Raw genomic sequence first — 14513 nt, 5'->3', positions numbered from 1 at the left:
ATTAGCACTGTTCTTACCTTGTACTGAATTCAAACTAGAGACAGATAGGGAAATGGTAGCAGATCTGTGAAGGCACACACAATGCTCTCGTTAAAAAAAAAAAAAAAAAAAAAAAAAGGGAGTAGTCTTTACAAAATGCCCTAAATCCTGTTTAAATTTATGAAACGCATTATCAACTCCTATTTTTGTATAAGGATAAAGTTGCAACTTCTTGGAGACCTCGAAACCCCAGCTAGATTAATGCAGAGTTAAAGCATGGCAGTATATAGATGTGCCAATGTTTAGATACTTAAAATACACTTCTTAGATTATGACTTAGTTACTAGTTTTATAAAATAAAAAAAGTTATCTTTTTTTCATTTATAGGAGTCTTTAACCAACAGAAGTTAAAGACTAGAGTAAATATTCTTCATCTTCTGCGAAGATCTTTCGAAAGTTGTAAAACCCTCACTCAAGCCCCTACCTGAAAGAAAAGGTTTGTGAACTAAACTGTGCTTCGATTGAAAAAAAAAAAAAAAAAGGGTATCTCCAATGTTAAATCTGCTGCATGAGCAAAACATGTAGATACTCTAAGCTGAGAATGCTTGAGATAATTCAGTCTTTAATCAAACTGAATTTTTATGCTGAGTAAGGTGTTGTAGATGGTTAAACTGCACCCCTATAGGAGATAAATAAAATCTTTATTAAAACTGTAATTAAAAATAAATCTCCAGCAACACCATTATTAGGGATTTAAATGACAGTAATTTCACAAGTACAAGCCATGATTCATAGCCGGGATGCACTCTCTAGGATAGGATTACAGTACCATGATGTATGACACACTAAGAGCTATGCTAATGTAAACACACTTGTTTTATGTTTAAACAGTTTCTGGTGTTCTGAAACTCACAAGAAAGGAGATGTGTCATTGTAGACAGCGATCGAAGGTTATGCAACTACAGAACCTTGTACACGTGTAATCTTGGGATTTGTATTTATTTAAATCAAGATTTTGAACAACTAATCCTCCCTTTGACAAAAAGGTACCTACAATTGTTGAAAAACAGGCATGAGTGTATTTTTATAGATTTGATACTGCAGAAACAACTTTAGAGGAAGTGTTGTGTATTAAAGAAAACGACCTTGCCTCACCCTTACTTAAGGACTTTATTCTGTTGGTGCTTTTCAAAATGATTCTGACCAGGAGCAGTAACCCAACATCAACGTTGCTAGCCCATATTCAAACGTACCTGGCTCTTAGAAGCTGCAACCTTAGCAAACAAGGCTTGGGACACTTTAGCCCTCTTCATTTCTTGTTGTATCTCGTCGTAAATGGAGGAATTAATATTCAAGACACAGCTGTCTGTTTTGCCATTCCTTTCTGTGGAGATCGGAGATGGTATCACCTAGGAAAAAAATAATGGGATCACTGAAATACACTAGGGAAAAACTTCACCTAACAAAATCTGTCAATTAAACCTTAATGATACAGTAATTTGATTAGGAACCATTACCAGATACAAAATGTATCTGCCCTGCACTACAAAACACACACATACATTATATATATATATATATATATATATATATATATATATATATATATTCAACTAGCATCATGTGTTCATTTTTATGATGTTCTTGTACACATGTAAAAGATACCCACCTGGATCCTAGAATTCCAATCTTCGGGCCTTGTATTATTGCACTCCTCTCTTCTTGGCTAACATTTTAAAAAAACAAACAAAAAAATGATTTGCAATGCAATTTGATTAGTCATATTACACATACTTCAGCAAAAAGCAGCTCAGTATTAATACAAAAACAAAATACCTATATTGTTCTTCAGAATGCTACAACCAAAATGAAACACACATTCCACATTGTAGCCATTGTAAAAAGTTCTACTGCACATGCGTTTAAGACACGTCACCAGGGATATACTGCAAAGGGTCCTATGCAGTAAGTACTGAACCTGGATTCCTGGCCGAAAAACAAATCTGCCTGCACTAAAAAGGCATATCTTTGATCTTTTAAAGGCATATCTTACAGCAGAGCTTATCATGGCAACTTGGAATCAATTTTTGTTTTGGCTTCCATGGAAGTTTTAAATCAAGTCGGAGGTAGATGAACTCACATACTTGCCAACATACAACTGTGCTTATAAAACATTATCTCAGGATCATCCCCAGGAGAACACAAGGTTTAAACTTCAATTGAGTCCTGTGAAAAAGGTGCAGCTTTGTGTACTCTGGAGTATGATACGGAGGCCGTATTGAACACCAGGAGGGCATTTTCAGCAACAGAGTAAATGTGACAGGTTAGCAAGCAGAAGAAATGCAGTTCTACACCCAGCCAAAGACAGATTAAAATAAAAACATCCTTATAAAAACTAAGCATTGATAACAAATTTCAGACCTTGACAAATTATGTAAAACAAATGCATACTGCAAATGAAATACCAGCCCACTTCAGTCAAACTCGGAAATTCTGCAATTGAGACTCTTTTTCTTCCACTAATCTACTGTATTTCTTGCCTTCAAAATAATCATTTTTGTGCAAGATGAAATTTGATACTAATAATACCACAGGCCTACATTAACCGTTGATCAGCTGGCAGACTACTGTATCTGCCGATGCACTGGAGAATAATAACCTGGGACGTGGGACTGCCTCCACACATAATACAATTATGAAACCACAAAGGGCCTTTGCTGCTCAAAGCGAGCATACTCTGTGTTTGAGCTTCTGACAGTAAAAAAAACCTGGTACCGGTGGACCAAACATGCATACACTTATTGCCTGTTTGAAGGGGCCCAGTTTATTGAGATGTGCTGTGGCAGAAGGTGATGGGATAAAGATTCAAACAGACTTTCTCTGGTTCAGCAGCTCAATATCAAGGTGCTTGGCGTGCTTCCTTCACAAACACAGCAGCGTTTTATTTTGGCGAGACCGTGAGAGGAGCTAGTTAAATGTTTTCTGTCTCCCTGCCCATAATTAAATCAGTTGGTGCAGCTGCATTAGACAAGTCCCCTCTACAAGACAACCCTCCTCATCATCCGTCTGGTGTTTCCAGGCAGAGTCACTGGGAATAAAAGGGATATAAAACAAAAGCAAAACATACAAAATCAAATAAACATAAAAGATATTAAAATCAGAAGAAGAGAGCAAATGAAATTGCAGCAATATACATCTCATACTGCACAAAACAAAAAAAAAAAAGGTTATTTGTATACTAGTATTTATTAACATTGGAGGCAGAACTAGTGAAACTGTGATTGTTCTTAATTTATTTTAATGAATGTGACCAGAATTGCCTAATTGAGGACATATTGTTTATAGTGGAGTTCTATTTGTTCCCAGTTTTACAGCAGGTACACAGAGGGGGAAACAAGTAGATACATCCTGTATCGAGACAGGACGACAGACTCAGCCATTAGCTTTGAGGACTACAGTACATCACACTACTGGCAATAAATAATTATATAATAATCCCTGACATTCTGGAAATTTTGGCATGTTAAATAGCAATCAAAGCCAGAACTGTGTACACCCAGATGCCACATGTTTGAAACCCGGTCAAGTTGAATTACTAGCGTGCCGCTCTGAAGATCCCACCAGGGTTACCATGTGGAGCTGCCATGGATGGAAAGAAAGAGGACCCCGCTTAGTGAATGTGAATTCCAATATCAAGACGCAATCAGAAATGCACAGCGTTAGTTGTCTCTCCATATTTTCTGCCTAAAGCAAACGTCATCAGATTAAGGTTTGAGAAAAAACCCACACACGAGTATGGTTTTGGATAAATAACTTGGGGAAACCGAGAATAGTAGAAGCAGCACTAAAACCGGTTTTATTAACTAATTTGGTCAAAAACTTGACATGTTTGCTTTTGTCCCATATGCCCCATTCTTCAGTGAAAGACTGACCCACTACTTTTGGTGACTGCCACTGTACCAAAACACAGGCCTTTCTGTGGCTTACCTGTACGGGGCGATTGGGAGGAGTGCTTATAAGAGGAGCAGGTCCCATGGCTGAGGCGGCAGTCAGGCTCCTCTCCCTCTCATCCTGGTAGATGCGGTCCCGTTCTGCCTCTGGCAGCTGCAGGAAGTTCTGCATTGCCCTCAGGTTGACCAGCAGAGACTGAGAGGCAGTCTTGGGGTCCTCTTCCTTTCGGAGGATTTCTGAGAGCAAGCCCTTTTGTGAAATAAATACGCCGTCAATATATAAAAAAAAAATTAAAAAAGAAACCCTCAGCGCTGTTTTCCCACAGTATGAACTAGCAGACTGACAATAAATCTTCCTCCTTTCATTTCCACTATATTTCAAAATTGAACAGTCAGTCCTGTGGAAGAATACGTTAGTAATTACTTAGGTAGCAAGGAAGAAAGCCTGTATTTGTGTCCTTAATTTTATAAAACTTCTAATTTATATTCTGAATAATTCTGGATCTGGACTACTGGTATAATTTCTTTTAAGGACTTAACCTACCATGAAATCCTGACAAACAAACAATTGTAGGAAGCTAATACTAAATAGCATCTCTAGAACACTGGGAAAAGTGATACATCAGAGTTTGCACTTTTCAGGATGAATAAAACAGAGCCCAAAGCTAAAATGATTCAATCTGTATACAAAATGCTAATGTTTCTTCTTGTTCTTCGATAACTACCTATCATGCCTCACTTGTTTTGTTGGGAGGTACTGGAGGCTATGCTCTTTTGGCAACCACAACTAGTTATGAATTACTTGTGTTGTACAGTATTTAAAATGTGTGTGTGTGTATATATATATATATACACACACACAGTGCCTTGCATAAGTATTCACCCCCCTTGGACTTTTCCACATTTTGTAGTGTTACAACCTGGAATTAAAATGGATTTAATTAGGATTTTTTGTCACTGATCTACACAAAATAGTCCATAATGTGGGGAAAAAAATCTACATATTTTTCAAAATTATTTACAAATAAAAAACTGAAAAGTCTTGATTGCATAAGTATTCACCCCCTTTGCTGTGACACCCCTAAATAAGCTCTGGTGCAACCAATTGCCTTCAGAAGTCACATAATTAGTTGAATGGAGTCCACCTTTGTGCAATTAAAGTGTCACATGATCTCACATTAAATACACCTGTTTCTGGAAGGCCCCAGAGTTTGTTAGAGAGCATATCTAAACAAACAGCATCATGAAGACCAAGGAGCTATCTAAACAAGTCCGGGATAAAGTTCTGGAGAAGCACCAATCAGGTTTGGGTTATAAAAAAATATCCCAAACTTTGAACATCCCCCGGATCACCATTAAATCCATTATTAAAAAATGGAAAGAATATGGCACAACCGCGACTCTGCCTAGAGAAGGCTGTCCACCAAAGCTCAGTGACCAGGTAAGGAGGGCATTAGTCAGAGAAGCAACAAAGAGGCAAATGGTAACTCTGAAGGAGCTGGAGAGATCCACAGCTGAGATGGGAGAAACCGTCCATGGGACAACTATAACCCGGACACTCCACAAAGCTGGGCTTTATGGAAGAATGGCGAGAAGAAAGCCATTGCTGAAAAAAACCCACATCAAATCCCGTTTGGATTTTGCCAAAAAGCATGTGGGAGACACAGCAAACATGTGGGAAAAGGTTCTCTGGTCTGATGAGACCAAAATTGAACTTTTTGGCCTTAGCGCAAAACGCTATGTGTGGCGCAAAGCCAACACTGCTCATCCCTGAGAATACCATCTCCATGGTGAAGCATGGTGGTGGCAGCATCATGTTATGGGGATGCTTTTCATCGGCAGGGACTGGGAAACTGGTCAGGACTGAGGGCAAGATGGATGGAGCCAAATACAGGGAAATCCTTGAGGAAAACCTGCTTCAGTCTGCAAGAGACCTGGGACTGGGGTGGAGGTTCACCTTCCAGCAGGACAATGACCCTAAACACACAGCCAAAGCTACACTGGAGTGGTTTAAAAACAAGAACCTGAATGTCTTAGAATGGCCCAGTCAAAGCCTGGACCTGAATCTGATTGAAAATCTGTGGCAAGACTTGAAGATTGCTGTCCACCAACGATCCCCATCCAACTTGACAGAGCTTGAACAATTTTGCCAAGAAGAATGGGCGAATATTGCACGATCCATATGTGCAAACCTGGTAGAGACTTACCCCAAAAGACTCACAGCTGTAATTGTTGCCAAAGGTGCTTCTACCAAGTATTGACTCAGGGGTGTAAATACTTATGCAACCACCAACTTCTTTTTTTTTGTTTAATTAACTTTTGTGTCACAATAAAAAATATTTTGCACCTTCAAAGTGTTAAGTATGTTGTGTAAATCAAATGGTAAAAATCCCAATTAAATCCATTTTAATTCCAGGTTGTAACACTACAAAATGTGGAAAAGTCCAAGGGGGGTGAATACTTATGCAAGGCACTAATTTGTATATATATATATATATATATATATATATATATATATATATATATATATATACACATACACATACACACACACACACACACACACACACACACACACACACATACATACATACATACACTCATACACTACCGGTCAAAAGTTTTAGAACACCCCCATTTTTCCAGTTTTTATTGAAATTTAAGCAGTTCAAGTCCAGTGAATAACTTGAAATGGTACAAAGGTAAGCGGTAAACTGCCAGAGGTTAAACAAAAAAGTTTAGGTTACCAAAAACTGAAAAAATAATGTACATTTCAGAGTTATACAAAAAGGCCTTTTTCAGGGAACAAGTAATGGGTTAACAACTTACAGCTGTTATGCAGCAATGGAAGTAAATTAAGCCTTGAAAGCTGATGCTAACAATTCCTACAGGTGTCCCAACTTTTGTTGATTACTTACAAACCCTCTGTCTGTATAAAAGCAGTGTTGGAACTGACTGTGTTACTACACCCTCTTAAGCATTATTTGGACAGTACTGTACTGCAGGAAGTAGTATATTGCTCTCATAATGGCGAGAAAAAGGCAATTGACAAAGAAAGACAGACAGACCATTATAACCCTTAAAAGTGTAGGTCTTTCCTTTAGAGAAATTGCAAAGAAAGTCAAGGTGTCAGTGAGTACAGTTTCCTACACCATCAAAAGGCACTTCGAAACTGGAGGAAACTCTGACAGGAAGAGGTCTGGCAGACCCAAAGCCACAACAGAATCAGAAGACAAGTTTCTGAGAGTCAACAGCTTGCGTGATAGGCAGCTCACAGGACAACAGCTTCAAGCACAGCTTAACACTGGTCGAAGTAAGCAAGTCTCAGTTTCAACTGTGAAGAGAAGACTTCGAGCTGCAGGTTTGACAGGTCGAGTGGCAGTAAGAAAGCCATTGCTAAGATGGCAAAATAAGAAAAAGAGGCTTGCCTGCGCCATGAAGCACCACCAGTGGACTACTGAAGACTGGAAGGTGGTCTTATGGACCGATGAATCAAAATTTGAAATCTTCGGTTCATCACGCAGGGTTTTTGTACGCCGTCGAGTAGGCGAAAGGATGGTTCCTCGGTGTGTGACACCAACTGTCAAACATGGAGGAGGAAGCGTGGTGGTCTGGGGCTCTTTTGCTGGATCCAGAGTCAGCGACTTGCACAGAGTGAGTGGCACCCTGAACCAAAACTGCTACCACAGCATTTTGCAGCGCCATGCAATACCCTCTGGTATACACCTAGTTGGTCAGGGGTTCATCCTACAGCAAGATAATGACCCAAAACATACCTCCAGGCTATGTCAGAACTACCTTAGAAGAAAAGAACAAGACGGTAGGCTTCAAATCATGGAATGGCCAGCACAGTCTCCAGACTTAAACCCCATCGAGCTGGTTTGGGATGAACTGGACAGAAGGGTGAAAGCAAAGCAACCTACAAGTGCAACACATTTGTGGGAACTTCTGCAACAGTGTTGGGAAGAACTTTCTGAACAATATTTGATTTCCATTGTAGAAAGAATGCCACGAGTGTGTTCGGCTGTTATATCTGCAAAAGGTGGCTACTTTGAGAAAAAAATTTAGATTAAATTTTGTTAAACAAAACGATTCCATGATTTCTTTTTTATCTCCAATTGTTTATTTGTTCTATGCTTTAATTTCAGAGTACATTGAGGCATTAAACTGCGTAAATTTCAATAAAAACTGGAAAAATGGAGGTGTTCTAAAACTTTTGACCGGTAGTGTGTGTGTGTGTGTGTGTGTGTATATATATATTATATACACACACACACACACACACACACACACACACACACACACACACACACACACTTTAAATTAGATAAATAAAACACCTTTCAAAATAGCATTCGTGGCAATACCTTTAAAAGGGTCAACTTTAATTTAATTTACATTTAACTCTGGTTTTGCCACAATGTTTAAATCATGACACAAACACTGGTTGTCTTGGCATCCCACCAAAATGTGTTTATTTCATTTTTCTTTGTGCATAAAGCCAAACAGGAAGGGTTTGGCTTTGCAGAATATGTCCCTTTTTGTAACACCAGTAAGGTTCAGATTAATAGGGCTGGCATCTGGGAGTACACGCATGTTCAACAGCAGGCATGGCTGTAATCTTACACAGAGATATATAGATATATGGCAATCCCAATGACAAGGCTTTCAACCCCCCAGTGCTTTCCAGCTGTAAAACTAAGTCGATTCAGAAATAGAAATAAGATACTGCTTTGTAGCTGTAGGTCACACTAGTCTTGATTATAACAGGACAACAATATGGTTTGTACAATTAATTTTATATATATAAAATTAAATTTAAGAATGTCAATGGCATAGTTGAAACAAACACAACTCTCCCAATTTCACTGATGCTGCCAAACATTATAAGGATATAAGAATATGCTTGTACCTATTGGAATGAACATAGAACCCCAATGGGTTTAAATGGAAGGCAATATACTCAAGTGCAGATTTGTGAGTTATAATGTGGTCATTATGGAAAAGAAAACATTTCCACCTGAAAAACCACTACAGAAATAAATACATAAAATAAAATAAAATAAAATAAATCAAAAGCACACACACAGTTTTCCTACCACATATCCACCAGGCCCAGCTGCAGAACTGCAAAGTGTGATTATTTGCTTCATCTGTGGCTTGACTTGTTAAGCCCCAATTGGGGATTGATTCACTGTTGAAAGCGGTCAATAAAGGCTGATCCCCAATAAATAAATAAAGTGGGAAACGGTTAAATAAAAACGCCATACGTCATCCGCAAAACGTGCTTGTCTGGGATTCTGATATTACTAATCCATTATTTTTTTCTATAGCTCCAAACCAGTAATCCAAGATGAGGTACAAAAACAAACAAACAAAAAAAAGTCATTCAGACAGGCATGTCTGTGCAGTTCATACCTCACACAGGTTAACCCCTGACCCCATAAAGCCTCAAGGCTAATACAAAGAAACTATCTTTTCTAATTTGCCTCACTGTTTGGTCTGAACCAATATGTACATTGCGAAACCCAACACAAAATCGGCAGTTTACACTACTCCTGGCTGTTTAAAACAAAAAGGTTTTTCCCTTTCTTTCCCCAGTAAAAATACTTCCCGGGAGATTGCCAGGTCTAGTTTATTTATTTATTTTATTTTCTTTTAAGTACTGGTTTACAAGTTATTACAAGCAACATTCATTAGAACATTGCTCAAACATGTACAATAAATATTATCAGAGATTTCAAAAGCTCATTATGAATTCTTTAAACTGCTGATAAATTAAAGAGGCTGCCAATTTGCACAAAAACATCGCCTGTCTGGTCTCCACTTATCTCCTCTTTGAACGTAATCACGGATTCCAATAGATTGTATCAACCTCACAAATTCAAAGCTCTTGCAAAGAAATGTGGTTTGCTGCAACCTCCCAAAAAATATGCAGAACATCTGTAGCCATTATCTTTCTCTTGCCATAAACTGAGATCACATGTTTTAGTGGTGGTCCGCGAGCAGGTCCCACCCACCAGCCTGGATGTTTGCCAGGTGTACTGGAGCAGAGGCATTCTTCAGTCTCACCTGGCAACAAATAGTCGTCATGGCAGTCAATTTTAAGGAATTCAAGATGTATTGTTTTAAGAATTAATTGTAATAATAATAATAATAATAATAATAATAAATAATAATAATGTGCAACACTTCACCCTCTATTAATAATTTCCTGTGACACAGATACAGATGCATGGGGGCTATCACAGCTGGTTAACTCATCAAGACCATGATGAATAAATATATGAACCCAAGTTAACCCTTTGCGGTCCATTTATTCAGCGCCTGTCAGGCGCGTCAGGTCCAATTTATTTTCACACAAGCGGTTTATTTTACACGTGCTGTTTAAAAGTATTTTTTTTTCACAGTAAAACAGGTTTAAAAGGCACTGCATATCAACAGGACACTCAGTACTGCATCTCCAGCCCTGCCACCCTGCTTGTTCGCTGTATTTATCACATATCTCTTCATAGTAATGCATACTGATAAATCATCTCCCGATCACTCATTTTATCACCAAATTTCTCAATAATGCGATCCAAGTCATTATTTTATTACTACAACATCTCAAAAAGCTTGGCAAATGTCTGTGATATTCTTTGAGCGCTGGATGCGGAAACAACTATCTTGTTTGTTTATGTCCGTGGTGAAGCGACGATGCATATTGCTCAGATCCCCTTTTTTTTCCGGCTTCTCTCGGCCTCACTCGGCCATTGAAAGCGATTCCATTTCAGCTGCGGGATGGAAAAAACGACTAGAAACCTGTGCTTGACGTCTTTTTGATAATGTCGGCCAGGGTCTGACACCAGAAAGGAAAAAGTGTAATGTCGGACCAGACGCAAAGGGTTACATATAATAATAATTTTTTGGTCTGGGTCTGTATTCTGTCGAATGCTATGGACTTGTATCATAAGGCTTGTAACTTAACCCTAAAGGACTTTTTCCATTTTTATTTAGTCATGTTTATTTATTTTCAAATGGTGCAGTCAGTCATCAGAACATCTACAATGTACCCCCCCCCCCCCTTTTTCAAATTCAATGGAAACACTATGGCCTGATAGAGCTCACTTCCGATTACAATCTCACGCCAAACAGCCTGCAGTATGTGTATGCAGTACTAAAAGAGCTTATTCAGATCTCCTACTACCGTTAATACATCTAGGTTTTTCAGTTTCAGTATTAAACCAAAAGTATTGATTGATTATTACACACCGTGCTATTCTTCTATACGCTACAGCAAACACTGGCACTTTGTAAAATATGCTAATTATTCCATTTAGTTGTTTAGAAGAAGAAAAAACAGGAAGCCCACAAATAAAATCTTAATTTTGCTCTTCTCTCTCAAGAGGTCCATAAAAGCAAACGTCAAAAAGATACAAATCTCAACTTGTCTGGTATTACGATTTGGAGAACACTGAGATTAAAGCGAGAATCCCACCCCCCTTTTTGCATGTATAGGGAATAAGTGGTTCTCTAGAGATACAGGTATATGTAAACATGTGCCACATACACAATGCTAGTTATGCATGTAAACACAGACAGACAGGCACCACCTTATAGCCACAGATTCTGATAGAGTCCTGTTTAAACATGTACACAGTCAGGCTTAGTTATCAGCGGGGGACAGAAATGCTACCAGCAGCATCTGCAAGGAAAGGGCACAGACTATCCAAAGCCAAAGGCTCGGTCAGTCTGTCCTGCTGTGGTGCTTTTATCAGAAAGGGCTTTTTCTGGACTGTGGAGACATGGGGTGCAGCTGCGACCACTGTCAGGTCATTATTGTAAGGTCCTGTGAGGTGAAGTCCATAAGGGAATGGGGGTATCAACAGGGGGGGAGTGGGTGTTGGTTTGTGTTTGGGGTTTTATGTTACAATGTGCTATGTACTTCTGTACTTTTCTTCTTTTCTAAATAAATTAAAAAAAGGCTTTTTCAATCACCAAGGACTCTGTCAGCTTAGTTTTTTTTCCTGTAACATTAAAAACTGGAAGGAAGGAACCCACAATGTCATCATCCTCAAAGGTGGCAAACAGCTCCAGGTTTTTGTTTCAACTGGATTTGTCTATTTTTATGTGCATTGTTGTTAATTATTCACACACATAATAAAAAAATAAATAAATAAAGTCTGAGGCTGCAAGTACTGTTTTACCTGAACTGAAAGCAGTACAGACAATTTTTTTTTTATATATATATATATATATATAGAAAATAAAATAAAATCCCATAGAGTTTGTATCCCATAGCTAAGGATACAAACTCTACAAGATTGATTTTGGCTCCATGAACAAGCAAGTCACAATGACTTACATTCACCGCATGCAAAAACTGCAGCTCACAACAGCAGCTTCATCAAAACCATACAAGTGGTTCCCAAGATATAGCCTCCAAAAACAGCCAATCAAGTGTCAGTACTCTGAAAAAGAAGGCCACCATTACCTACATTAACATTACGTGGAATTTATGCAGGATAAGAAGATTATCCCGTCCAACCACCAGACAGTCGTGGCCAAAAAATTTGCATCACCTAGAAATTTTAGGATTGAGACATTATTTAAAAATAAACTATATGAACGTAATTTAGATATTTTATTTAACATCATTAACAACTACAAAATGATATCGCAAGTCTACCGGAAGCCATAATAGTGGTACAGTATTCCATGTTAGATTTTGAAATGTCACATTTTTCAATTTGTCAGTTTTTCATTAAATATATGGAAAACTACAAACCTGTATGCAATTCAAATGAGCAGATTTCATTTGATTTTATGAAGCAAAATGTGTTAATGCTACAGGGTGATGCAAAACTTTTGGCCATAGCTGTAGTTAGGATTCCAGAACTTGTGCCATGTCCACACACCTTGCACTGGTTGAGCAGTTCAAGATATTGAAGTCCTAATTAAAGCAATATACCCCAGACCGACAGTGGTCCCAAAACACTGGAGCTGGGAACCGCTGTGCTTAGCTGCCATGCACCTTTATAAAAGTAGTAACTAAACCACTACAAAAGAAAGAAGTTCAAGGTCTTACCTGAGTTCTGTTAAAAGCCACACGTGCAAACACTGCCTGGGAGATCCCTGCCCGCTTGAGCTCATCACGAACCCACTGGTAGACTTCGGAAGACACCTCGCTGTTGGAGGAGACCTGCTGTTCTAGTGGTTTGTTCATGGAGCGGATCACGGGAGGGTGGTTTAGGTACTGCTGGCTGAGGGACTGCTGCGCCAAGAGTCTGTTCACTGCATACTGCTGGTTTAGAAGCTGGGCCATGACAAGCTGTTGGTTGACCAGCTGTGGGCTAATCGGTGTGGATACAAGTCCGGGGTGCAGGCTGGGTAGCTGGGCCCGCACTGGGGGCTGCCCGCCATGAGAAAGCTGGGCTGGGGAAGGAGGCTGCTCAGCCGTGCTCCCTGGGATTGGCTGCTGGCTGAAATTCACATGGTTAGCGCCGGGTGGAGAAAGATCTGAAAGGCTTTCCATTTCAGCTGCGGGATGGAAAAGAAAGAAAGAAAGAAAGAAATGCTCATTTATAAGAACTGCAAAAAGGAAGAATTTTTCCATTTTTTTTATTTTAACTTTTTCAACCTTACAGACCATGATATCTGTCTGGGGTCTCAGGTATACTCAGGTATTAACATGGTTACATTGTACCATTTTCTAAAAGTTATATAGTGTTGAGTGGTCATCATTTTGTATAGTTACTAGGGGTGTGCTGATACTCGCATTTACCTTTAACAAGTAAAGTCAACCTCAGTTAACTCGACACCCCACGGTGATGTCATTTATAATACTGATAACCAGCTGCACTTGGTAGTTGCAAATGAACGAACGATCCATTTTCAGTCAGAGGTCAGTCACGTGAAACAAGAGTGTCAAGTAGAGTTCAGGCACGTGAAACGACAGTGTTGCGTTATCCAGTAGTCTAATAGTTCTTATCCCTTCGGTACCGGTAATAAGTGTCGAGTTAACCGAGGTTGACTATTTTTTTGGCAGGTATTATATAAATCCATTGAATAATATGTTGATTTCCAAACAAGACCTTCCATCACCTTTGTAATTGAGTACCAATCAATGGCAATTAACTCGTGCATTTTGTCTCTCACCCGGGAGACATTTTTACTGCCGTATCAAGGCCAAGAACTGAATGAAAATATGTTGCAAAACTAGCAAATACAATTGATTTGTCATGTAAATGCGACCTTTCCTTAAACCTAACTTGACGGCTACCGCTGTGGAAACTGGGATATGTACAGTATTTCTTTGTCGAGTTTAAATCGGAGATTACATCTTGCGTAGGACTCCAATCCCACAATTCACTGCGGAGATGACGCATTTCTAAGGAAAATGAAATAAAAATAGATTTCAAATCAGAAGTATAAAAAAGTTAAAGTGCTTAAAAATCTAAACTGAGTTTTAGTAAGTTTGACTGACAGGTTCTATATTAAATAACACTGTCAGATTGTTATTGATGGATACTCAATAACCGTGCAAACAAGGTAAACCGAGGGACTGCAATATTGCATCAAGTAATAAACACATTTTATTCT

General features: G+C 38.8%; 1 protein-coding gene across 7 annotated transcripts in view; it reads right to left on the bottom strand.

Annotated features, from left to right (window-relative positions):
• The window catches only part of LOC117394380 (DNA-binding protein SATB1-like), a 59399-nt gene that overhangs the window by 10892 nt on the left and 33994 nt on the right, over positions 1 to 14513 (bottom strand). For 6 of the 7 annotated variants that reach the window (XM_033992593.3, XM_033992590.3, XM_033992591.3 and 3 more), the window contains exons 8-11: positions 13000 to 13451; positions 3967 to 4179; positions 1649 to 1705; positions 1233 to 1388 (exon numbers count right to left, since the gene is read on the bottom strand). In XM_033992593.3, coding sequence (XP_033848484.1) covers positions 1233 to 1388; positions 1649 to 1705; positions 3967 to 4179; positions 13000 to 13451 — 878 coding nt within the window. The remainder of the gene's footprint in view (positions 1 to 1232; positions 1389 to 1648; positions 1706 to 3966; positions 4180 to 12999; positions 13452 to 14513) is intronic. The other variant, XM_059010775.1, reaches the window with a different exon arrangement.

This window comes from Acipenser ruthenus, chromosome 3 (genome assembly GCF_902713425.1).
Source record: "Acipenser ruthenus chromosome 3, fAciRut3.2 maternal haplotype, whole genome shotgun sequence".
Taxonomy (NCBI): Eukaryota; Metazoa; Chordata; class Actinopteri; order Acipenseriformes; family Acipenseridae; genus Acipenser; species Acipenser ruthenus.
This window is presented reverse-complemented; position numbering and strand designations above follow the sequence as displayed.